Source organism: Hypanus sabinus, chromosome 11 (genome assembly GCF_030144855.1).
Source record: "Hypanus sabinus isolate sHypSab1 chromosome 11, sHypSab1.hap1, whole genome shotgun sequence".
Classification (NCBI taxonomy): Eukaryota; Metazoa; Chordata; class Chondrichthyes; order Myliobatiformes; family Dasyatidae; genus Hypanus; species Hypanus sabinus.
Window position 1 is genome coordinate 76,532,161 of NC_082716.1, and position 24,399 is coordinate 76,556,559.

General features: G+C 39.6%; 1 protein-coding gene across 1 annotated transcript; it reads left to right on the forward strand.

Annotated features, from left to right (window-relative positions):
- Positions 1–1,053: 1,053 nt before the first annotated feature.
- Positions 1,054–13,172, forward strand: rgs4 (regulator of G protein signaling 4). Its single transcript, XM_059984741.1, has 5 exons — positions 1,054–1,163; positions 2,090–2,197; positions 3,839–3,900; positions 10,243–10,409; positions 11,541–13,172. Exons 1-5 carry the CDS (start codon positions 1,120–1,122, stop codon positions 11,775–11,777), a joined length of 618 nt encoding a protein of 205 aa, XP_059840724.1. The 5' UTR covers positions 1,054–1,119; the 3' UTR covers positions 11,778–13,172.
- Positions 13,173–24,399: the final 11,227 nt, after the last annotated feature.

Below are 24,399 nucleotides of genomic sequence, written 5' to 3' on the forward strand. Positions count from 1 at the left end.
CCTTCATACAATGGTTTCAGTGATTGCATCTTCCAAATCTTGTAACATTCAAGATAATTGTTGATACTTTCAAATTTTTCATAGTTTCTAACTTGTTGAAGTAGTGAAATCATTTCAATTTCACTCACGGCCAATTCAGACACCCCAAGCCTGAATGCTTGAAACCACAGTGAGCAAAAGAATTCCAAATTGTCTCACTGCTTACTTCTTGCCAGCTATCAGTGACAAAAATCACTGCTGTTTGAACACAAATACATGCAACTGATGCTATTTAAAAACCTGTTCACTCTAAGCACAGTGTAGTGTCTTACAGCCACTCAAATGCACGCAACTGATGCTAGTTTGAAATTGTTCGGCAACAACTTCCTGTCCCAATTAAGAGGCAAAGTGTCCCAAATAAACAAAGGGAATCCCAGCTATTTTCTTGATTAGTTTTTGCTCTTTAAGAGTTGTCCAAAATAAGTGGCTGCCCCAATTGACCGATGGTTGAGAGAAAAGTGAATTGGCTTTAGCTCATTCAAACACATCGTCTGCCAAAAGGACTTGCCTTATGTTGCAAAAGATCTGTACACACCACATTGACTGTCAAGGAGTTAAAAAATAACTTCTACAAAAGTCTTTGCTCCTGGGTGGTTTTGGAAAGCTCGGTACATAGGAAATAGGTTAACAGAGATGACATTAAGTAATGTTTTAGCTACAGAATCAGATCATTGAAAGGAATTGCTTGGTGTGATAAATAAGGGAAGGACCTTGCCAATAGTAATTTACTTTTTATTTCCATGTTGTTTGAACTTCAGAGCCTGGAAATATGCAAATCAACGCAGGGGAATACCCAAAAATTAACACATGGGTTTGATTCACAATGTAGGTCTGTAATTTCTGGTAAGGAAAAAACAAATTATGGCTACTTGAGTTATTGTGTGGGTCTGACTGTGTATTTTGGCAGTTGATCGTCATCACTACCGGTTTACTGCAGGAACTGCCATTGGCCAGTTCTTGGCCTGTGTACATCAAACACAGCATATAAAAGGCTTGTCTCTGCAGAGAGCTGATCAGAACCTCAGTGTTACTAAGTCAAAGTGAACTGATTCTAGTCAACAGAGACTGATTGCTAGCAACATGTGTAAAGGTCTAGCTGCTCTGCCTGCCACTTGTCTCAAAAGGTAGGTTTTTAAATATATGGGGTTCTAATTTATTTTTGTGTATATCTCTAGGAATGTTCACTATACGTTTTGTTTAACGCAATGCAGTTTGCAGGAATAAAATGTTAGTGTATTTTGTAGAGTAGACAATCAGGTGATCGGGTCTTTATGAAAAGGAATGGAAGTCTTTGTGGTATATAAATGTGAATTATTGGATGGTGTGCTGATTTTTTGTTGTGTGAGTCAAACACAAAAGCTGAATGGCTTCGAACAACACTGAGATGTAGTCGGTTCTCGGCTTCCTTCAGTTCTCTGTAAAAATTTGAATTCAGAAAGAGAATTCAAAATGAAAAAGCCTTTCTCCCTTTCATAGTGACATATGCTGTTGCTGTATTTCTTCACTGTATGTTAAATAGCAGTGATCTACACACATTGATCCTTCCTCACAGTGACAGGCTTGATTTCTTAAATGAATGCTCTTCAGAAAGATTGAAATAACTGAATAAATTCAGTGATATAAAAGCAATGATTAGCACCAAATTGTTTGCTGTTCTCGTGTCTTAGTCTTGACTTGTCAATAGCAGCAACTCCAGCTCCTGGCTGTGGCAAATCTGTCTCTCCCTTGATCATTTATTTTTGACCAGTACTAAGAGCAATTTCCACCTGATACAGGAATGCCACTGTCCAAAGAGAAGCTGCAAACTATATACGATATTTATCTCATAGCGGACCATTTTGCTAAAGAGCTTCTGTTTAAATAAAATGGTATTTATTCTATTTTTTATTGTCAGAATTTGCACCTATGCAAGGCGTAAACAATCAGTCGATACAGTTTTGTCACAACCTTGGGTAATATTTCACTGTAGTAAGGTTTTTGAGCTGTAGCTATTGCTTTGAAACTAGCATTTGCTCCTTTCCTTAATCACGTCCATGTTGATTCCTCATAGTGCAAAAGATATGAAACATCGCCTTGGCTTCCTGTTGTCAAAGCCAGATGCATCGACAGATCATGGCTCAGTGCTGATCAAGAAGGAGAAGGCAGGTGTAGCTCACAGGTAATATCCCCCTTGAAACTCTTTTGGACAATCTACAATGCTCTGCTTTGCATTGTTCCTTGTCAGGAGGTACATACTGTAGCTGTAGTGAGAGTGAAGTTAGCCCATGTGTACGCGTTTGCTAATGTCTCATTTCCAGTTTATTACGTATGCATTGCAAGTTCCCATTGGTTTTCAGGTGTGTGAACTGGACTCACTAAAGCTTCCATCCTGATGCCATTCTCTGATATCCTTTAACCAACTCTCAAGTTCATCTGCATCTCACCTCAGTTAGAAACCCTTGTAATTCACAAATCAATGCAGGCAGGAAAGGTTTACATTCGAAGACTGAACAGATTTAGTTTACTTATGTAGAGCAAAAGTAAATAGGGAAGAAAAGGAAGATGAGTGATCTGATAGTGAATTTTGTGGGAGGGTGTGCAGATTTTAATTCTGTTCCACTCCTCTCATCTAAGAAGATGCCAGAGGTTTCTGAGCTCACTAGAACACAAAATCATTGTGTTGGGTCTGAAGCTTGCTGTTCTTTTAACCAAATGAAAGAAAAGTTTGTCTTGGACAACTCTATTCAGAAGCAGAATCAGGTTTAATATCACTGGCAAATATTGTGAAATTTGTTAACTTTACGACAGCAGTACAATGAAATAGGTTCTAAATAAATATAGGGAAAACTGAATTATGGTAACTGTATATATCTCTGTTAAGTAGTTAAGTTAAAATAAGTAATGCAAAAAAAAAAGCAGGTTTCAGGAGAATGAATGGCTGGCATTTTTATGGCACCTTTCAAAGCCATAAAATATCTTGAAGCAGTGTAGCTCTGTTGCTGGATGCTAATGACTAATTGAAGCAACAGCAGATCAAGCAGCTTTTATGGAAAAAAAAACAAAATTTATGGTTTGGGTCAAAGACTTGTTTTTCTTTCTGCAAATGGTGCCTGATTTCCTGAGTGCTTTTGGTATTTTCTGTGAATACAAGAATTTCTCCCAACTTAATGCTTTGCCAATTCCTTTGACAACAGAACAGCATTTGGATGGACAGGGCATGGAATTTAAACAGTGGGCAGAAACCTGCATGCCTTCCACCATTACTTTTAAATTGATCTTTCTTCTTATCACTCTATTCTCCACAATTCTCAGCCAGGCACAATCGGTCAATAATAAAACACTGGGGCAAAATCTGGCCTCAGCCTGAGCACCTGTCACTTTCTAACAACATGGACCTATCTGGTATTTAATCACAAGCTTTACTGACCATTGACTTGTGCACTAACTCGCATTGCAAGTCTGGGGTACTTGACAGAATATCACATGAAAGCTAGATGTCATTGCCAATGTCTACATGGCAAAAGTATTTCCAGTTCATTTTTTCTGAATCCCACTGATTATTTGGTAATATAACACTGGGATAGGGATCTACTGTATAGGAAATGACATTCACTCTGACACTGGTCTGAGCAATAAGTAAGTGTTAATTCTCACAGAACCCTGTTAATGAAGTGTTTTAATATGTTATATTGATGCAGGATTTACATTTTGTTTACAGTACCTTATCACCTGCAATAATTCATTGTACATAATCCTTTGTGTATTTCCAAGGTGTGAAAGGATTTTGTCTCTAATTGTCTATTTCTGTGTTTTTGCATAGACTCAGTTGGGATGAGGTCAAAGAATGGAGTGAATCTTTGCAAAGACTGATAACTCACAAATGTAAGTGGTAACTTTTAAAATATGTCACCCCGTAACATGTACTTTATATTATCAGAGTGTATAATCTAGTGATACATTCTGTATTGTGTTACAAATGGGAGTTACTACAACAAGGACCTTGAATGTACAGATATCTAAAACATTCATATAGTTCTGAATGACAGCTGGTACATTTTAAGATGACTTGGACACAAAAAGATGTATACAACATGGGGATGCTGCCTGAATCCACAATCCAGCAGAACTGTTCAACATGATTGTGCCTCTCTGCCCCAAATCTTATATCCTCATTAGTGTCAGTTCCCCATTGCCCACAATGCCCCATTCTTTCTAAATTTATATACCTTCTCTTCATATACCTGCTGTAACCAGGCCTCCACAGACTAAAGAGCAGAGAATTTCAGAAATATGGAAAGATCTTGACATTTCTACTACCAGGCACCCTTAAAGGATAAGACATTATAATAAGGTCACCTCTCATTTCTTGAAGCTCCACAGCACCAGGTGTTATACCCTTTCATAACGGGACAGCCTTCACATTCAAGGAAATAGCCCAGTGAATCTTTTCTGGACTCCCCACAATGCCAGTATGTTCTTTCTTAAATAATTGAACTAAAACTGTATGCAATTCTCCAGAGACAGCCTTAACAATACCCTGTATACTTTTTGCAATACTTTTTTCTATCTTTGATCTACAGATCCCCACCAATAAAGTCTAATATGCTATTTGACTAACTAATCGGTACACCCACCTGCTAAACTTCTGTGTTACATTGACAAGAGTATCTAAAGCCCTCTGGACTTCTGACTTTTGGAATCTTGTTCCATTTAGATAATAGTGTGTCTTTCGATTTCTCCTGCCAACAATAAGACCTTATATTTTCCTGCATTAAACTCCATTTAGCAAGTTTTTGCTCCCCTCACTCAATCAATAGCCAAATATATTCTCCAACCTATTTTTCTGTCATCAGCAAACTTGGTAGCTTACACTTTGTCCCTTCCTTTGTTATTAATAGAGATAGTTAATAATTGAGGACAAAGCTTTGAACCTACTAATTATGGCTTCCGGTCTGAAAAAGGCCAACTTAATCTCCACTCATTCGCTTCTCTGTGATAGCAAGTGCACATCCACGTTAACACTTTTTCCCAATATTTTTCATAAAATTATATTGATCGGTTTAAATGATTAGCTCTTTCTTCCTTGAATATAGACTTCAGCATCCTTACAATAACAGATGTTATGCTAAGTGGCCTATAGTTTTCTGCTTTTTATCTCACTCCTTTCTGAAGTAAGGGATCACTTCCATAATTTTCCAAACTACAGACAACTTTCTGAAACCCAATGATTTATAAAAATCTTCAACCAATAACTTTGCTATCTCTGCAGCTACTTGGTTGCAGAACCTAAGGTGCTGACAACTTGTTGAATTTTAGTGCCATTAGTTTTCCAGTACTTTGTCACTTGTGATAGGGATTGTTATAAGTTATTGCTTCCTCTTTCTTAGAGATATGGCATGGTAACAGGCCTTCCAACTCTACAAGCCCATGCCACCCAATTACTCTTAGGTGTCCAATTAACCTACTAAGCTGTACATCTTCTGAATGTGGGAGGAAATCCACACAGTCACGGGAAGAATGTACAAATTCCATACAGAGTGTGGTGGCATTGAACCTGGGTCACTGGCACTGTAACTGCATTATGCCAACACCTGTGCTGCCTCATATTGAAAACTCCCATCTGTTACCCAGAAAATGCTGAAAACCTTCCGCAGCTCAGGCGGAAAGAGAAACAGAGCTGAAGTTTCAGATGGGAAATCTCCTTCATCAGAGTGGCTGAAAAGCCTCTGATAATGGCCTGCACTGTTAATACTGTTTCGCTCTCCATAGATGCTGCCTGACCCACTGCATGTTTCCATCAATTTCTGTTTTTATTTCTGAGATTTATCAAGTGCAGCTTTGGTTTAATTTTTGACTTTCACTGCTATCTCTGAGGTGTTAGTGGCTTTCTCCTTCATGAGGGATACCTATGCAAAGTATTGGAATATTAGTTGCTATTTCCTTACTTCCATTTTTAAATTCACCACACTCAGCTGCTAAGGATTCTGCACGTACCTTGGTTACACCCTTTCTTTTTATATCTACCTGCATGTTTTGATATAACTTGCACATTTACTTCCCCAATCATTTTTTTCCCCATACATTAGCTGCTGGTTCCTGAAGAATTCTTAGCCTTCTGGTCTACCATTAGCCTTTAACATCTTGTATGCTTCAGCTTGTGATTGAATGTTTTCCTTGATCCTCTTTGTTGAACATAGTTCATAGTTCTCATGGTTCCGCTTTCTGATGGGGGTATAAATTCAGGTAGCCGCTTTATTAAACACCCCTGTACCTAATAAAGTGGCCACTGAGTGTATATTCACGGTCTTCTGCTGCTTCAAGGTTCAATGTGTTGGGTGTTCAGGGATCCTCTTTTTCACACCACTCTTGTATCACGTGGTTGCTTGAGTTACTGTTGCCTTCCTGTCCGCTTGAACCAGTGTGGCCATTCTCCTCTGACCTCTCTCATTAACAAGACATTTTCACCCACAGAAATGCTGGTCATTGGATGTTTCTTTTTGTATTTCACACCATTTCTCTGTCAACTCCAGAGACAGTTGAGTATGAAAATCCCAGGAGACTGGCATTTTCTGAGATAGTCGAGCCACCCTGTATGGCACCAACAATCATTCCACAGTCATTCTCACTTAGATCACATTTGTTCTCCATTCTGATGTTTGGTCTGAACAACAGGACCTCTTGATAATGCCTGCATGCTTTTATGTCCTGCCACAAAATCCTTATTGGACAGATTTGAAGGGCGCTGTGATCTGGCAACAATAAGGCATCGAGGCACCTACTGGCTTAATTGAGTAATGTTCCGAGGCTTACTGAGTATTATTTGAGTATCAAGATAATTACAGGGGTTATGGACGCATGTCACTGGATTCATGAGATATGTATGAAGGTAGTCATAGATTCATACAGAATGGGAACAGGCTATCATAGTCATACCAAATAGTGGGCGCTCATCCATGTTAATACCATTTTCATAGACTTGGTTTGTAGCCTTCAAAGCATAGACAATTTAAACTTCCTCTAGACTCTTCTTAAGTGCTGCCAGCAACTTTGCTTCCACAACTCTCTTAGGTAGGCCATAAGACATAGGAGCAGAAATAGACCATTGAGCCCATTGAGTCTGGCCTCCACTGCTGTCAGTGGCAATGAAATCCACAGGTTCTCCAGCCTCTAGCTAAAGAAATTCCTTCTCATTTCTGTTCTAAAGGAACATCCTTCTATTGTGAGGCTGTGCCCTTTGGTCCTAGATGCTTCCTCTACAGAATACATCCTCTCCATGTCCATATCCATGCTATCTAGGCCTTTCAATATTCTGTTGGTTTCAATTATATCAACACCCCACTCCCCCCACCGTTCTTCTAAACTGTGAGTACAGGGCCAGAGTTCCTCATACATCATCCCTTTCATTTCAGAGTCAATCTTGTAAACCTCCTCTGGACACTCTCCAATGCCAGAACATCCTTCCTTAGATATAGGTCCCAAACTGTTCTCAATATCAACACCGTACAGAACTTCAGTATTACACCCTTGTGCTTATATTCTAATCCTCTTGACATGAACGGTAGCATCGCATTCCTTGCTACCATCTTAACTTGCAAGCTGACATTCGGAAACTATGCCCTAGGTTCTCCCAAGTCCCTTTGCACCTCTGAATTGTGTATTGTATTCCATTACTCAGTGTATTCCATGTAGTCGCTGCTCTCTGAGTGAGAAAGGCCCCCTTCAGATCCCCTAAATATCTTCCCCCTTAATGAACCCTCTTCCCTCCAGTTTTATCTCTGTACATCTGACATGGGGAATAGCTTTCTGCAGTCTTCCCTACCTTCCTCTAATTCGTTTACATGCTTCCATTTTCCCCTCTTAACCTACTTCACTCCAGGGTGAATGGATCGAGCCGCCTTAGTGACCCAGTTGGTGAGGGACATGAATACATATTTTACAAGAGTTATGGAAAATGAATCAAAATGACTTTTTGAAAAAACTGGTGTGCATCGAAGTTCATGACAAAGACCATGAGACACATCTGCATTTTCCATCAGATTACTGCTGTTTCGTTGAGATTTTAAATCTTACAAAATAGGCAGTTGATAAATGAGGTCATTTTTTATAGCTCATGAAGATGAGCAACAAAGTCTGCCTCAAGCCAATGAAACTCAATACGGAGAACCCTGTTGTTCATTTATCATTGTACAAATATGTTTACTTCTATTATTACTACATTTGGCAGTGTCCCTATCTACATGGTAACAATTAATCTCCAGAATGAATGATTCTCTCTGTGTTCTTCATAAACTGAAGACAATGAATATAAATAAAGGCATTTGTTTCCAAGGATACGTACTGTACATTCTTAGGTGACATTTGTTGCTTGAAAGCAGGTTTATTTTAAAGGTTCTCATCTTAAGGAGTTCTCATCAATCCCTAGATAGTGATTCCAAACACACCTATTTTGTGAGTGGTCGTGTATAGCATTTGATGAGCCAAGATTTGATGATAGCCCTGAGCCATCTTGGACTGACCTTGTTGTGAGCCTCTGGCGGAACTCAAAAGATCACTACCTTCCCAAAAAAACTATTTAAATCTTTTAAAATTTGTTAGGAAAGGGTGAAAATTACATTGTGCCTCCGTAAACACGTGATATCAACAGTGCTGGGTTTCTCTTCACCTATCAAAAAAAAAGATTTGTTAAACAAATCTCATGAAGGTCCTTTAAATTCCTTGTTATTCCATGCTGTAATGATGATAAATTGCAGCTGTTGTTTCAAGTGGGATAATGGCAGTGGCGCCCTTCCCTTAGGGATTGCAGGAGATGGGACACAGTGCTTCATCTGGCTTGTTGCAAAACTCAGTCACCATGGAGCCCCAGTGCCACTGGGAGACCTTCCCATGCTCTGGGCTGGAAGTACGTGTAGGCAGTCAGCTCAGCTGTCCTGGAAGCAGGATGCATATTTGTGTTGTCAGCTGTCCCAGTCATCTCGGGCCATATGGAGGATGTTACTTTGCACCCAGATTCACGACCTTCTGGGATGTCTCTGTCAGTCACAGTTGGCATGCTTTGAGTCCCGATGATTTATCCAGAAGTACGGTCATTGCCAGGGACACCTACTAGTGATTCTGTGTCAACAGATGTTTTACTCACGTTTGGACGATTTTTCAGGGAGCTTGCTGGAGTAGAAATGAGGATCAGAGTTTGGTGCACTTTTCCACTAATTCCCCGTCATTCAATTCAAGAGCGTGCTCATTCATTCAAAACATATGAGTTTGAAGTGCATGTGAATAAAAGATCACATTGCAGTAGCTTTGCGCTTTAGGGAACTGGGCCAACATTCAGCATTGCTTTATTTCGTTCCCATTTCTCTTCCAAACCTTGAGGTGATTACATTGTTGAGCCTGGCAGTAAGTAGGTGCACATGATAATTTGTGATGCAAAAACGTGCCTTTTTCCTACGGTCACAGACTCCAGAATTATTTATCACATGTACATCGGAGCGTACGGTGAAATTTGACATTGGCAAGAGACAATGTGGTAAAGCAGCTGCTGCCCCACAATGTCAGCGATCTCGGTTCAGTACTGTCCCCGCCCCATTTGTACCTTCTCCCTCTGACTTTCCTACGGATGCTTCAGTTTCCTCACGCATCCTAAAGCTGGCTTATTGGAATTTGCCTATTGCAGATTGTCCCTAAGTAACTATTGGAATCTGGGGGCAGTTAATAAGGTTAGAGATCCACAGCACAGAAACAGGACCTTCAACCCATCTAGTCTGTGCTGAGCTATTATCCTGGCTAGTTCCATCGAGCCTCACCTAGGCATTAACGCTCCATATCCTTTCTATCCATGTATTGGGTGCATGGAGAATAAAACAAGATTAGTGATGGACTGCTGTAAAAAGTGACTTGAGGTTGGCATAGACTCAGAGCCGAAGGACTTATTTCTCTGACCTTTGACTGTATGGCTCTTTAACTCTTACTGGTTTTAGTGGTTGGCCTGGCATCCTTTGATCACTATTGTGTGGTAGTGATTGATGTGCACAAAAAAACTAAGGAGTTAATCCTTCTAAAATGACTCCACAGAAAATAAAGGAAGTAAGAATTTGTGGCAAAACAGGAAGCTTTGGTCTGATTATATCCTTGTTAGTAATTTCTGTTCTCTAATTGCTTGTTAGCTGCTGGTGTGATGCTTGTTAGTTTCTGTTGAAACATAAGTCATGCAATTTTCTTTGCCCACAGGTGGCCTGGTCATATTTTCTGAATTTCTGCAATCTGAATTCAGCGAGGAGAATATCAAGTTCTGGTTGGAGTGCGAGGCATACCGAAGAATCAAGTCAGCTACAAAACTGGCCTTAAGGGCAAAGGAGATTTTTGATGAATACATTGCAGTTGATGCTCCCAGAGAAGTAAGTATGCAAACAAAGCAAAAAGTAATTCCGCGGTGGAGAAATTTTAATTTCGGTGGTGAGGGGCTTTTAAATCAATGGAAACACAGGGGTAGATGGTGAATGGACTGGCATAGGCGATAGAGTGTATATCCTTCTATGCTTAAGGGATGTTACAACACAGAAGAGGCCATTTGGTCCTTTGAATCATATTGACTCTAGGAGAGGTATCCCATTGGTCCTATTTCCCCCTTTAATTCTGCTATACTCCCGCAACATATTCTCCCTCACAGTCTCATCAAAATTCCTTTTTTCCTTAAATTCTTTTTTAACTTACCCACACTAAAGGGTAATTTATATTAGGTCTCCCCTCAGTTTAACATTTCATTGAAAAACATTATTCTAACACTAGCACTATCAGGGAAGCTTGGGTGTACTAGCTCTATCATAAATTGTGAACATTTGAATACAAGAGGAAAAAAAGTGTATTCTTTTTCCTTTTACCTTTGTTGTTAAGGAATGTTAACAGTGTAAATTCCAAGTGGATAGGAAATATTCTTTCTTCTAATTATGCATCTCATGTAGCTTGAATCTGTTTCTAATATCCGGACAATATTCAGATTCAATTCAGTTTTCTCATTTCCATTGTTCTCACGTTCCGTTTCAAATATCCAAGCATTTTTATGTGTTTTTTTATGGAAGATGCCACTTTAGTGTAAATTGGTGCACACTTTTATGCCTGGAGGCAACTGGGTTGGAGTGAAGCAAACCAATTACATACAGGATTACAGTTGAACACAATAGACATTAAGGTGCCTTTGATCCTAAATCCAGGTGCTGGAGGTGGTACAATGCCACATGTATCACACAGGCACCTATTAATTCCCTAGAATGTTAACCCTTCAATTATAATTAAAATCATTCTTATTAAATTATAATTAAAGATGAATAATGAGCTATATTTGACATATAATGTTCTTTTAATTCTTCACTATTTTCTTAAAAATACACCACTGAAATTATTCTTATAATGCTCAAATGTTTTTTGAATTATAATATCAGAATATTCCACTGAAAATATTTTCTCACTCCATATAACATGGTAGAGCACATATTTTTACATCAACTAAATCTTTCTCCTTGAACTCCTAGGTGAATTTGGAATCTCAGATCAGAGAAAAGACAAAGAAAAATATTCTGGAGCCAACATCTGCTTGTTTTGATGAAGCGCAAAGCAAGATCTATGCCTTGATGGCAAAAGACTCTTATCCCAGATTTCTTAAGTCAAAGATCTACTTGGATTTACTGAGCCAATCTCAGGCCAGAAACCAACCCAAGTGCAAAGAACAAATCCCCCGCTCCTCCGACTCCCAGCGCTTACATGCTTAGTGTGCCTGGAAATACCAGAGTTGCTCTTTATGTGATGATGGTGTTGAAATATTCCTTAGATAACTTAATATAAAGCCTACAAAGTTATTGTTGTTGGTGAAAGTTATCATAATTAAATTTGATCAAAAGCTGCACTTTAACCCCTCAGAATGAAGGTAACTGTTTTTGTACAATGCTAGCAAAATCTCATTTTTCTAATGTAGTTGTATTATACCTGTGTTGAAAAGCTGTGCTGTGCCTTTCATTGTTACTTGGACTGAAATTAGTCAAAAACTGTTCTCATTCACGTTGGTATTCCTCGTCTTTCTTGTATGTTGTATTTCCTTATTACATCTGAGGTCATTCAGCTCATCTAATTTCAGAGCATCCCTGTGTCCCATTCATCCATTCATTCCCTGTTAGCTATACTTTCTCAATTCTCTCCTTGATTGTCCAGCTATTCACCAAAACTCTCAGCAAAATTTACAGTGACCAATTAACCTACCAATCTGCACGTCTTTTGGTTGTAAGATGAAAGCAGAGCATCCAAGAGAGACCCAATTGGTCACAAGGAGAATATGCAAACTCCATGCAGATAGTGCCAGAGTTCAAGATGGACCCCAGATTAACGGAGCTGTGAAAAGCCTACTAGACAAATCAGTATTCATTCACATTTGCCAGTTGGAATCTATGGAGCTTTCTATCTTGTCAATTTTTGTGGGTGGGCTCAGCACATGGCCTGTAGTTTTTCATGAACTAAGTTCAAGAACACCTTCAAGTGAATGATTGAAGTACTGTAAAATGCCTTTGGCTCCGAGATATATTCAATATTAAAATAAATAAATTGCATGCCTTACATTTTGACAACAAATGGCTGATACTTTCTGACTGCTACAAAGTTTGAAAAGAATAAATTACATGATGTGATTTGTACAGAAGTCATACTTGTGCTAGTCTGAAAGCAACCAAGTGATGACAGTATTCATTGTTTTCCAATATGCATTTGTACCATGTGTCAAATCCCTGACCTTTCTGCATCATGCTCTATTAAACAGGTTAGAATCCCTGATGGAAATGAAAACCTTAATTGTTTTGTACATCTGTGAAGAATATACCTGTGTCTATAGAAGTCAATTATTCAATTTGATGGTATCAGAGAATAATTTATTGTACACCAAAAATAACAAGAAAGTTTAATTATTTTTATATCCATTACATTCAGTATTGCTGTATTCTGTACTCGGGTTACTCTGGCAGGCTGTATTGGGGTGAATATCTGGTAACCAACAGAACAGTGAAACAGAAAGTTCACCCATAGTCAAAAGAATATTTATTCTATTATTATTGATTAATTTATGATGTGTGTGGAATTTTCTTTTGTTATGAATATTTAAATAAATTATGTTTCATATTAAATTACAACTTGAAATGGTTATTATTTTAACTAACATGTCAGTTAAAAAAACATTCATTTATGGAGGTGAATTTTAATTGTGTTCATACAATCTCTCCTCCTTTCCTGAAAGTGCTAACATTTTTTGGGGGGTAAGATTGCCCTACCTTTTAAAGGGGGCTTTGAAACCCAAATCTTATTCAAATCTGGGGGCGGGCAGATGTGATTTTTCTGTAAATTCCATTGCAACTTCCAGGCAAGCTACGTACCCAGATAGGGCTGTGCACCAGAGGTGGTTTTACAGTAGTCCACGAGCAAAAACGCGCAGCCAAGGGAATTCTGAACATTGACTTCACACCTCATGAAGTTTCATCAGGTCAGAAACTATCCTTCTGATTATTACCATTGCCCTCCTCCTGTGGTGTCAGACCTTGCAGGAGACAGAGCTCCATTAACTCAAAGTGAGTGGAAAAGAGCAAAACTCTGCAATTCTGCCACAGCTGGTTGTGAACAATTACACGGTGACGAGTAGGAGCTTTTCTGGCAGATACGATGAATAAATTCTTCTCAGGCTTCCAGGCAGGTACAGGTATCGATTATAACCTGAATGTAACTGGAGGAGGAAGCTTCATGAAATCCTCATTCTCACTGCTATATGGAGCAGGGACTCTGGGCTGAAGCATCATCAAACATACTGGGGCTAGCAGTTGTAAATTTTGGTGTAATTCACAAATGTTCACGTAACACCCAGTTTATGCTAACAGACAGAATCATAGTGAGGAAAAAATGTTGTTTAACATTTAAAAGCCTAGAAGGTGTATCTATACATGAAAAACAAAATTACGTTATTAAAAATAGCTTTAACCCTTCGGTTCTTTAACTAACCTACACCATCCTAAACATGACCACTTTAACCACCTTGTACTATAATAAGCTTTGTTTATTTTCTTTGTTTTTGTTCTAATATTGTCCTTTATTGTACAATATGTGAATAAGTCATGTGTAATTTATATTATTTATATAATTTATATTTCTTGTATTGTTATAAGTTGTATATAATTTTTTTTGTTGTGCCTCTATTGTTATGTGTGTCCAATGCTTCTGCAAGTAATTTTTCAGTGCACTTGTGCATATGACAATGATATTTATTGGAAGTAAATAATTTTTTAAAACAGCTTTTCCTTCTCCCTGGAACAAATGATTTCAATTTATTTGTGCAGTATTTGAGCTGGGTATAATCCAGGTCGGCTTAGGCCATTATTACCATCTTGAGAAGTGGAAGGCTTGAGCAAGATAGTGCTGCCCCATTGGACTCAAAGAGAAGTCAGTAGAGCAGTGGAGAGGAAGCAGCAACTGGCATGGGTGGAGGCCATGGCAGGAGCCTTCAAGAAATCTATTGTGTCACAAATAAAGACAAGTGTGTTCATCTATACCTGGTACTGCAGTTGTCCAGACCTCAGAATGGGATAACCCTTTCTGATCTCTAACAGGCTGGGGTTTCCATATAGAGCTGTGAATGTAATTTAATGTGCTTCATCATTCTCTGAGTCATCGACAATCTCCCAGTGTGCACATATCCACAAGCCCAGATGGCCAGCTGCCACTTTGCTGAGGAGAATTCCCATCTCCTTGAGGATCCAACCCATGGCAAACTGTATGAGGCAATTTTGTCCTATTGTACTTTCAGTGGCTAATCAACATGGCACCCACACATCATGGGCATGTGAGAGAAAATGGGAGCACATCGAAGAAACACACACATCCACAATTCCGTCGGAATTGAACTTGGGTCATTGGAGCTGTGAGACCATTAAGCCACCTTTTTGCTCCTAGAAAGATTTTGGAGGAAAGGCTCCCTGACCTTTCATCTTCCTCATCTTCCTCTGGGAAGGAAGCTTTGCCTTCCCTTTCTATGCCCTGATATTCTGGATGCCCATTAAAACAACTTCCATTTTTCCAAAATATTAGGCAATTTGCAGAGTAGTTTCTCAGACCTGTGGGTACAATGGTTTGATCTCCCATTCTTTTCTTAATAACTTCGAATATACTTGAGGATTCTTTTAAATGGTGCAAGCAGAAAAGACTTTGTGCTGCTCCTTCAACTTATTCTCCTGTTGGCATAGACGTGCCTATTTTCTAATTTGGTAATGCTGGTATTAAATCCTAAATTGTGCAATCAGTGTTATAATAATTTACAAGAAACTGTAGAGATCAGGATTGAGAGGGACAAATAAGGGGCGAAGTGCCTGCCCTTTTGGGAAAATGAGAAACTTCAGTTCTGATCTCAATGTTTCTGCAGTATGCCTGGGAAAAGGAACAGAAAGTCGAAAGGCTCAGCAAATGTGTTGCACAGTTCAATTTTGAGACCAATGTGTCTATTCCTCAGAACTGATGAAGAAAGTCGTATTCTTTCAGGCATCCTTGATATTCAATAATGTAAACTAGGCAGCAAATCCTTGTTTAAAATTGTAAAGGGCTCTTGACATTAATTTATAAGTTATTTTGCTAACCAGTGATGACTAATTCACAAGCACATTAAGTTGGATGTCTGCACATTATTGGACTTAACTATTTTATAAAGTTAAGTCACAGTAAAAAATTTAGAATTTCAACAAAACCCTTACTTTTATATAATAAGTAGATTTGAAAACTAAATGGCGAACTTCATCATAGTCTCCAGTTTTTTTATTTCTGAAGTGGTCTTTGCTCTAATGTCCTGTTTAGACTAACTGGAGAAAAATTGTGAGATTATCTAGCTGCGTGAGTTCTCACTGATCTGTAATCCACAGGGGTTTGAGGAGTTCTCATCAATCTGTAATCCCAGCGTGGTCATCCAGGGTTCATCCGGTTAAGGACAGGACATAAGAATGAACAAATGATTTAGAGCATATCTGAAGGACCTTACTTAGATAAAATTTGTCTATTGGCATAAATAAACTACTGATTGCACAATCTAATCTGTTTTCAGGAACCTTGTATCCCAGGTATTTTCAGTTCTTATAGATTATTGCATTACCTCAGTGATGCTATTGTGTATCCTCAAAAGCAGAATTTTACCTGATCACATTATCAGTTTGTAAACTAGATTTAGCTTTAAAACATTCACAACTCCATACTGTATCCTGATGAAAAATTAAAATAACATCTGACATTGAGACTTCAGCAATGAGAGACTAACAATTTCTTTGCATTACTTGGCACACATTCTCGATTCTCTGTTTTTACAGATCAACAAATGAGTTTGGTTCTCTTGGAAACAGGCAATGACATTTCACTGTGACTAAATATATTTATTTTATTCTTCAATAAATAGTATAAATGTCAAGCCTATTTACAGCCTTCAGGCTCACAAATCAAATAATTGCCTTATGTTCACTATGTGAAGAGCCACTGAATTTTAGAAATGTAATTAATCAAAGCTTTTGCCATTCAATCTGTTTGCTTTATTCAGAACTGTTAGAGCTGATTTTTGATTGATCAGATAAACGTACGTTTGTAGTTCTCCAATGATCCTCACATGCAGTGTTTCAGCTATTTCAGTCAAAAATAGAAAATGTACAAAATTCCTAAAGGAGTCAACAGAATGGATGTGAGGAAGATTTTTTTTCTCCTAGCCTTTGAAAAAGTGCCGGATACCTCTTTTCCCCTTATTAGGGAGAGAGAGAACCTGTGGTATGTCGAATTACTGGGTGAATGAGTAGTCTTTGGGGTGCTGCAAGTCTGTGGCTTTTGCTGCACGCTTGAGTGCTCAGTGGAGGGTGCTGATGCTTTCTTGCTGGTGGGGGGTGTTGTTGCTTTGCTGCTGCTTGTGCATGGGAGGGGGGAGCTGGGAAAAAGCTTTGGAGTTCTAACATTTAACTGTCAATTATTCTTTGGGGCACTCCTCTGTTTTTTATGGATGTTTGCAAAGATAAAGAATTTCAGGATGTATATTGTATACATTTCTCTGACATTAAATGTACCTATTGAACCTATTGGATAAAAAACTTGTCTGTAAGATCCATTCTCACAGTACTGAGGGAGGTGTGTTAGCATTAACTGAAGATCACTAATAAATGGGAATATTTCAAGCTGGAAGCATGCATCGAGTGGAGTGCAACATGGATTGTTTCTTAGCCCTCAGTCATTTATTTATATTGCTAACAAATTAGAGACAGCAGAATGTAAGGTATCTAAGTTTGCTGATGACACAAAAATCAGTGGAAAGGCAAATTGTGATGAGAATATTCTACTCTGCAAAATAAAATAGGTAGTGGATGATAGGGCAAAAACCTGGATAATGGAACGATGTGTGAAGTCATGCACCTTGATAGGAGGAATTAAGATATTATCTTTGTAGTAAATGGATCTATTTCTTTTAGACCAATGTCTCCCCTTAGCACTGATTATGCATGCGCATTGTTCTGTTGTCCACACATTCACACTGCTCTCTCTCTCTCACTGCAATGTGAACACACCAGTTAAAGCCATTCCCCGAGCGTGCTTTTATTTAAATTGATACGCAGTTGTACAGATGCAACAAATTGGCGATAAGTACAAACCTGAATGTTAGCGAATATCGCCAACGGCACCGACAGTTATGGGATGACAGACGGGAGAGAGACAGCAAGAGGAAAGAGTTGAACAGTACGGACTTGGCATGGATGCTTGCAAAGAGACGCAAGAGTAACTGCATAGTGACGTACAACTAGCAAAGTTAAAATAAAAGTAAAGTGATGATGGCCTGAGTCGGGGAAGTTGATGATTTTGATAGTGCTAATGAAGACTGGGAGTCGTATATTGAGAGGTTTGAACTGTATTGTAACATGAACAATGTGAATGAGGAAAGGAAGGCCTCCACACTTAGCTTACTGGATGCTAAAACATACAAGCTTTCACTCAACTTCCTGAAAAGCTAGGAAGCAAGGCATTTGACAAAATTGTTACAGTTTTACAAAATCACTTGAGCCTGAAACCACTGGTTTAAATCTAAAAAGATTTAGATTTTACAAAAGGAACCAGTCAAAGGATGAAAGTATTTCTGAATACATTGCAGAACTACACAAACTTTCCCAGTACTGTGATTTTAGAGATGGACTTTCTGATGCATTAAGGGACAAGTTTATATGTGGCATGCATAGTCAAAACACTCAAAAGAGGCTACTGTCAGAAAGAGAATTAACCTCAGAACAGGCATTTACCATTACAATATCATTAGAGACAGCAGCAAAGGATGCAGCAGAGCTACAAGAAAGGAACTTAGAATATGAACTGCACAAAATTCCTGAATAGTCCAAAGAACCAAAAGTGTTATTGATATGGCAAATCCTCCCATGATGTAGATGACTGCTGGTTGAAAGAAAAAGTTTGCAGAATGTGTCACAGACAAGGTCGCATGGAGAGAATGTGCAAGTCAGACTATAAACACAACCAAAAAGATTAACCACACAGAGTGAAGTTTCAAACACAGAAATGAACAAATGCATAAAATGACTAAACGTGAAACAGAATCGGACAACACAGTCTGACAAAGTTGACCTGTCAAACCTCGAACTGCATAGCATTACTGAAGCAGATCATAAGGATCCCATTAGATGTGCCTGCTGTAAAACTGAAAATGGAGCAGTAGTCAGGGTCAGCTTCAGAGGCTGACTCCAACAGACTGTTTTCAACGCAACCATAAGACAAGACCTCAGTGATGCTAAAGACCTACACAGGTGGAAAAAGTGTCTCCCAAAGACAAACTGAAAGTAAATCTGATGTATGGAGGCAAAACACAACAGTTAGAGCTTTAGGTATTGAAAAGTGTAGGGCCAGCACATTTTGGACATGAATGGTTGAGAAAAATCCATCTAGACTGGCACACAATCAATGCACTCAATATATCATCAACAGACAGCTGTAGCACTAACCAGAGTCTGTCACAGCTGCTAAATGCTAATGAGAAGGTGTTTGAGAAGGGTATTAGTAAACTAGTAAACTCAAAGGCATGAAGGCCAGAATAGAACAAGATGAAGAAGTAACACGATGGCTGCAGAAAAGGTGGACATCATAGAGGGATTGTATACGGAGTTTCTGTGAGTGGAGGTTAGGAACAGGAAAAGGTCAATACTGGGTGTTTTTCATATGCCGCCCAATAGTAACAGGGATATCGAGGAGCAGATGGGGAACAGATCCTGGAAAGGTGTAATAATAACAGAGCTGTCATGAGGGAGATTTTAATTTCCCAAAAATTAATTGGCATCTCCCTAGAGCAAGGGGTTTAGATGGGGTGGAGTTTGTTAGGTGTGTTCAGGAAGGTTTCTTGACACAGTATGTAGATAAGCCTACGAGAGGAGAGGCTTTATTTGGCTTGATATTAGGAAATGAACCTGGTCAAGTGTCAGATCTCTCAGTGGGAGAGCATTTTGGAGATAGTGATCATAATTCTGTCTCCTTTACAATAGCATTGGAGAGAGATGGGAAAAGGCAAGTTAGAAAAGCGGTTAATTGGAGTAAGGGGAATTATGAGGCTATCAGGCAGGAAATTGGAGGATTAAATTGGAAACAGATGTTCTTAGGGAAAAGTACGGAAGAAATGTGGCAAATATTCAGGGGATAGTTGTGTAGAGTTCTGTATAGGTACATTTCAATGAGACAGGGAAGTTCTGGTAGGGTGCAGGAACCATGGTGTACAAAGGTTGTAATAAATCTAGTCAAGAAGAAAAGAAAAGCTTACAAAAGGTTCAGAGAGCTAGGTAATGTTAGAGATCTGGAAGATTATAAAGCTACTAGGAAGGAGCTTAAGAATGAAATTAGGAGAGCCAGAATGGGCCATGAGAAGGCCTTGGCAGGCAGAATTAAGGAAAACTCCAAGGTATTCTACAAGTATGTGAAGAGCAAGAGTATAAGACGTGAAAGAATAGGACCTATCAAGTGTGACAGTATGAAAGTGTGTATGGATCCAGAGGAAATAGCAGAGGTACTTAATGAATACTTTACTTCAGTATTCACTATTGAAAAGGATCTTAGTGATTGTAGTGATGACTTGCAACAGACTGAAAAGATTTGAGCACGTATATTTTAAGAAAGAGGATGTTCTGGAGCTTTTGGAAAGCATCAAGTTGGATTAGTCGCTGGGACCGGAAGGAATGTACCTCAGGCTACTGTGGGAGGTGAGGGAGGAGATTGCTGAGCCTCTAGTGATGATTTTTGCACAGGAGATATTCCAGAAGATTGGAGGGTTGCAGATGTTGTTCCTTTATTCAAGAAAAGGAGTAGAGATAGCCCAGGAAATTATAGACCAGTGAGTCTTCCCTCAGTGGTTGGTAAGTTGATGGAGAAGATCCTGACAAACAGGATTTATGAACATTTGGAGAGGTATAATATGATTAGGAATAGTCAGCATGGTTTTGTCAAGGGCAGGTCGTGCCTTATGAGTCTGACTGAATTTTTTGAGGACATGACTAAACACATTGATGAAGGGAGAGCAGTAGATGTAGTGTATATGTATTTCAGCAAGGCATTTGACAAGGTACCCCATGCAAGGCTTATTGAGAAAGTAAGGAGGCATGGGATGCAAGGGAACATTGCTTTGTGGATCCAGAACTAGCTTGCTCACAGAAGTCAAAGAGTGATTGTGGACAGGTCATATTCTGCATGGAGGTCGGTGACCAGTGGTGTGCCTCAGGGATGTGTTCTGGGACCCCTACTCTTTGCGATTTTTATAAATGACCTGGATGAGGAAGTGGAGGGATGGGTTAGTAAGTCTGCTGATGACACAAAGGTTGGGGGTGTTGTGGATAGTGTGGAGGGCTGTCAGAGGTTTCAGTAGAACATCGACAGGATTCAAATCTGGGCTGAGAAGTGTCAGATTGAGTTCAACCCAGTGGCAGAGTGGTTCATTGTGGTAGGTCAAATATGATGGCAGAATATAGTATTAATGGTAAGGCTCTTGACAGTGTGGAGGATCAGAGGGATCATGGGGTCTCTTTCCACTGGACACTCAAAGCAGCTGCGCAGGTTGACCCTGTGGTTAAGAAGGCATACGGTGTATTGGCCTTTATCAATCATGGAATTGAATTTAGGAGCCGAGAGGTAATGTTGCAGGTATATAGGACCCTGGTCAGACCCCAATTGGAGTACTGTGCTCAGTTCTAGTCACCTCACTACAGGAAGGATGTGGAAGCCATAGAAAGGGTGCAGAGGAGATTTACAAGGATGTTGCCTGGATTGGGGAGCATGCCTTATGAGAGTCGGTTGAGTGAACTCGGCCTTTTCTCCTTGGAGCGAAGGAGGATGAGAAGTGACCTGATAGAGGTAGATAAGATGATGAGAGGCATTGATCGTGTGGATAGTCAGAGGCTGTTTCCCAGGGCTGAAATGGTTGCCACAAGAGGACACAGGTTTAAGGTGCTTGGAAGTAGGTACAGAGGAGATGTCAGGGTTAAGTTTTTTATTCAGAGAGTGGTGAGTGCGTGGAATGAGCTGCCGGCAACGGTGGTGGAGGCGGATACAATAAGGTCTTTTGAGAGACTTTTAGATAGGTACGTGGAGCTTAGTAAAATAGAGGGTTATGGGTAAGCCTAGTAATTTCTAAGGTAGGGACATGTTCGGCACAACTTTGTGGGCTGAAGGGCCTGTATTGTGCTGTGGGTTTTCTATGTTTCTGCGTTTCTATTGCATAAAGTGCATCCAGTGTCTTACACTTCATGTCATAAAGTGCATGCTGAACTTCAGAGCCTGGAGGTGTCTGGCATTCTCTCCTGGTGAATAAAGAGGGGAAGGGCAAAGTTGCTTGCATATAGGGGACTTCAAAGTGAGCATAAACTCTGTGCTGTGTACCGTGCTTTATCCCTGGCCATGAATAAAAGACATTTTTTGCATCTTTGGCAGGTGGGGAGAGGTTTTCAAAGATTGACTTGTCACAAGAGAAGATTGAATCAGTACTGCAGGCACCCAAACCAGAAAATGTACCACTAAAAGCCTTGTAAACTGCTACCACCGGTTTCTCCCAAAAATCAGAATCAGGTTTATTATCACTGGCATGTCGTGAAATTTGTTAACTTAGCAGCAGCAGTTCAATGTAATACATAGTATAGAAGAAAAATAAATAATAAGTAATAAATAAATAACAGTATATGTATATTGAAATTATGCAAAAACAGAAATAATATGTATTAAGAAAGTGAGGTAGTGTCTAAAGCTTCAATGTCCATTTAGGAATTGGACGGCAGAGGGGAAGAAGCTGTTCCTGAATCACTGAGTGTGTGCCTTCAGGCTTTTGTATTCTGACCTGATGGTAACAACGAGAAAAGAGCATGCCCTGGGTGCTAAGTGTTCTTAATAATGGACGCTACCTTTCTGAGACACCTTTCCTTGAAGATATCTTTAGTGCTTTGTAGGCTAGTACCCAAGATGGAGCCAACTAAATTTACAACCCTCTGCAGCATCCTTTGGTCCTGTGTATTAGCCCCCCCACCGCATACCAGACAGTGATACAGACTGTCAGACTGCTCTCTACAGTAAAACTTCTCTATAGAGGCTTTTGAGTGTATTTGTTGACATACCAGATCTCTTCAAACTCCTGATGAAGTATAATCACTGTCTTGCCATTATAGCTGCATCGATATGTTGGGACCAGGTTAGATCCTCAGAGATCTTGACACCCAGGAACTTGAAACTGCTCACTCTCTCCACTTTAGATCCCTCTATGAGGATTGGTATGACTTTTTTCGTATTGTCCTTCCTGAAGTCCACAATCAGCTCTTACTGCATTGCTACAGTTCTGCACCCATTGAACACACTGTTAAAGATAGGAGCAAAGTGGGAATGGTCAGAAAGATGTGAAAGAGCATTCAAGGAAACAAAGAAACTAATAACATCAGACGAACAGCTCACCCATTATGTCCAATCTCTGCCCATCAGACTGGTGTGCAGTGCGTCCCCTTATGGAATTGGAGTTGTTTCGTCACACACTATGAAAGATGGATCTGAATGCCCGATTGCACTTGCTTCAAGATCACTGACAAGCACAGAACACAAGTATGCACATATTGATGGACACCCAGTAAGATAGCAACATGAACTGATGTACACAGTGGATGTTGGAAATCAGACATGGAGAAGTCATGTAGACTAGATACTGGATGCTCAGTTGAAGAACGCATCTGAGTCATCACCACTACCTCTATGGATAAAAGTTTACTCTAGTGACAGACCACCGGCCCCTTGCATCCATTTTCAATCCCAGGATGACTGCTACCCAGTTATAACATTGGGCTCTGTTTCTAGCAGCCCACTCTTACCAACAACACAGTCGGCTTGTCACTTCTTCCAATGTTGGCAACTGAAGAAGAAAAGTCTTCATACTGTGACCCAGCAGAAATGTTCCACACAGCATTGGTGGACCAGTTGCTGGTAACAAATTCTGAAAGACAAAGAGAAACAAGGACTATCTTCATCAGAAGTAGCTTACCTGAACAAATTATGAGTGACAATGGACCACAATACATGTCAGAAGAGTTCAGACTATTCATGAAGAAAAACGGCATCAAACATTTGAAGTCAGTTCCTCACCACCCAGTGATGAATGGGTTAGCTGAGAGGTTTATCCAAATCTTCAAGAAGTCCAATAAAGCGATTGACAAGGAGAACATTTCTCAACAACACAAGGTGGACAACTTCCTTTTTGTGTATCGGAACTCTGCTCATGTGACTACAAACCAAACGACTGCAATGCTGTTTATGAGCAGGAATCTGAGATCTTGTATAGATCTCCTGAAACCCAATCTATGGAAGGAAGCGCAGAATAAATAGTTCAGCCAGTTGCCAAGTGAAGCAGCAAGTTTGAGGTTGGACAGGAAGTCATGACGTGTGATAACGGAGAAGACAAATGGACACCCAGTAAGATAGCAACATGAACTGCTGTACACAGTGGATGTTGGAAATCAGACGTGGAGAAGTCATGTAGACTAGATACTGGATGCTCAGTTGAAGAACGCATCTGAGTCAACTGCATCCAATAAAAATGGTCACATTACAGCCCCTGGAATTACCTCTCATGTCACCAATAAGAACATAAGAAGTAGGAGCAGGAGTAGGCCATCTCTGCCATTCAATAAGATCATGGTTGATCTGGCCCTGGACTCAACTCCACCTACCTGCCTTTTCCCCATAACCTTTAATTCCCTTCTATACAAAAAATTATCCAATCTTGTCTTAAATATATTTACCAAGGTAGCCTCCACTGCTTCATTGGGTAGAGACTTCCACAGATTCACCAAACTCTGG

Coding starts and splice junctions, on each gene's coding strand:
- rgs4 (XM_059984741.1), top strand. CDS start 1,120: ATGTGTAAAGGTCTAGCTGCTCTGCCTGCCACTTGTCTCAAAAG. Junction 3,901..10,242: donor AAGACTGATAACTCACAAAT/GTAAGTGGTAAC, acceptor CTTTGCCCACAG/GTGGCCTGGTCATATTTTCT. Junction 10,410..11,540: donor CAGTTGATGCTCCCAGAGAA/GTAAGTATGCAA, acceptor TTGAACTCCTAG/GTGAATTTGGAATCTCAGAT.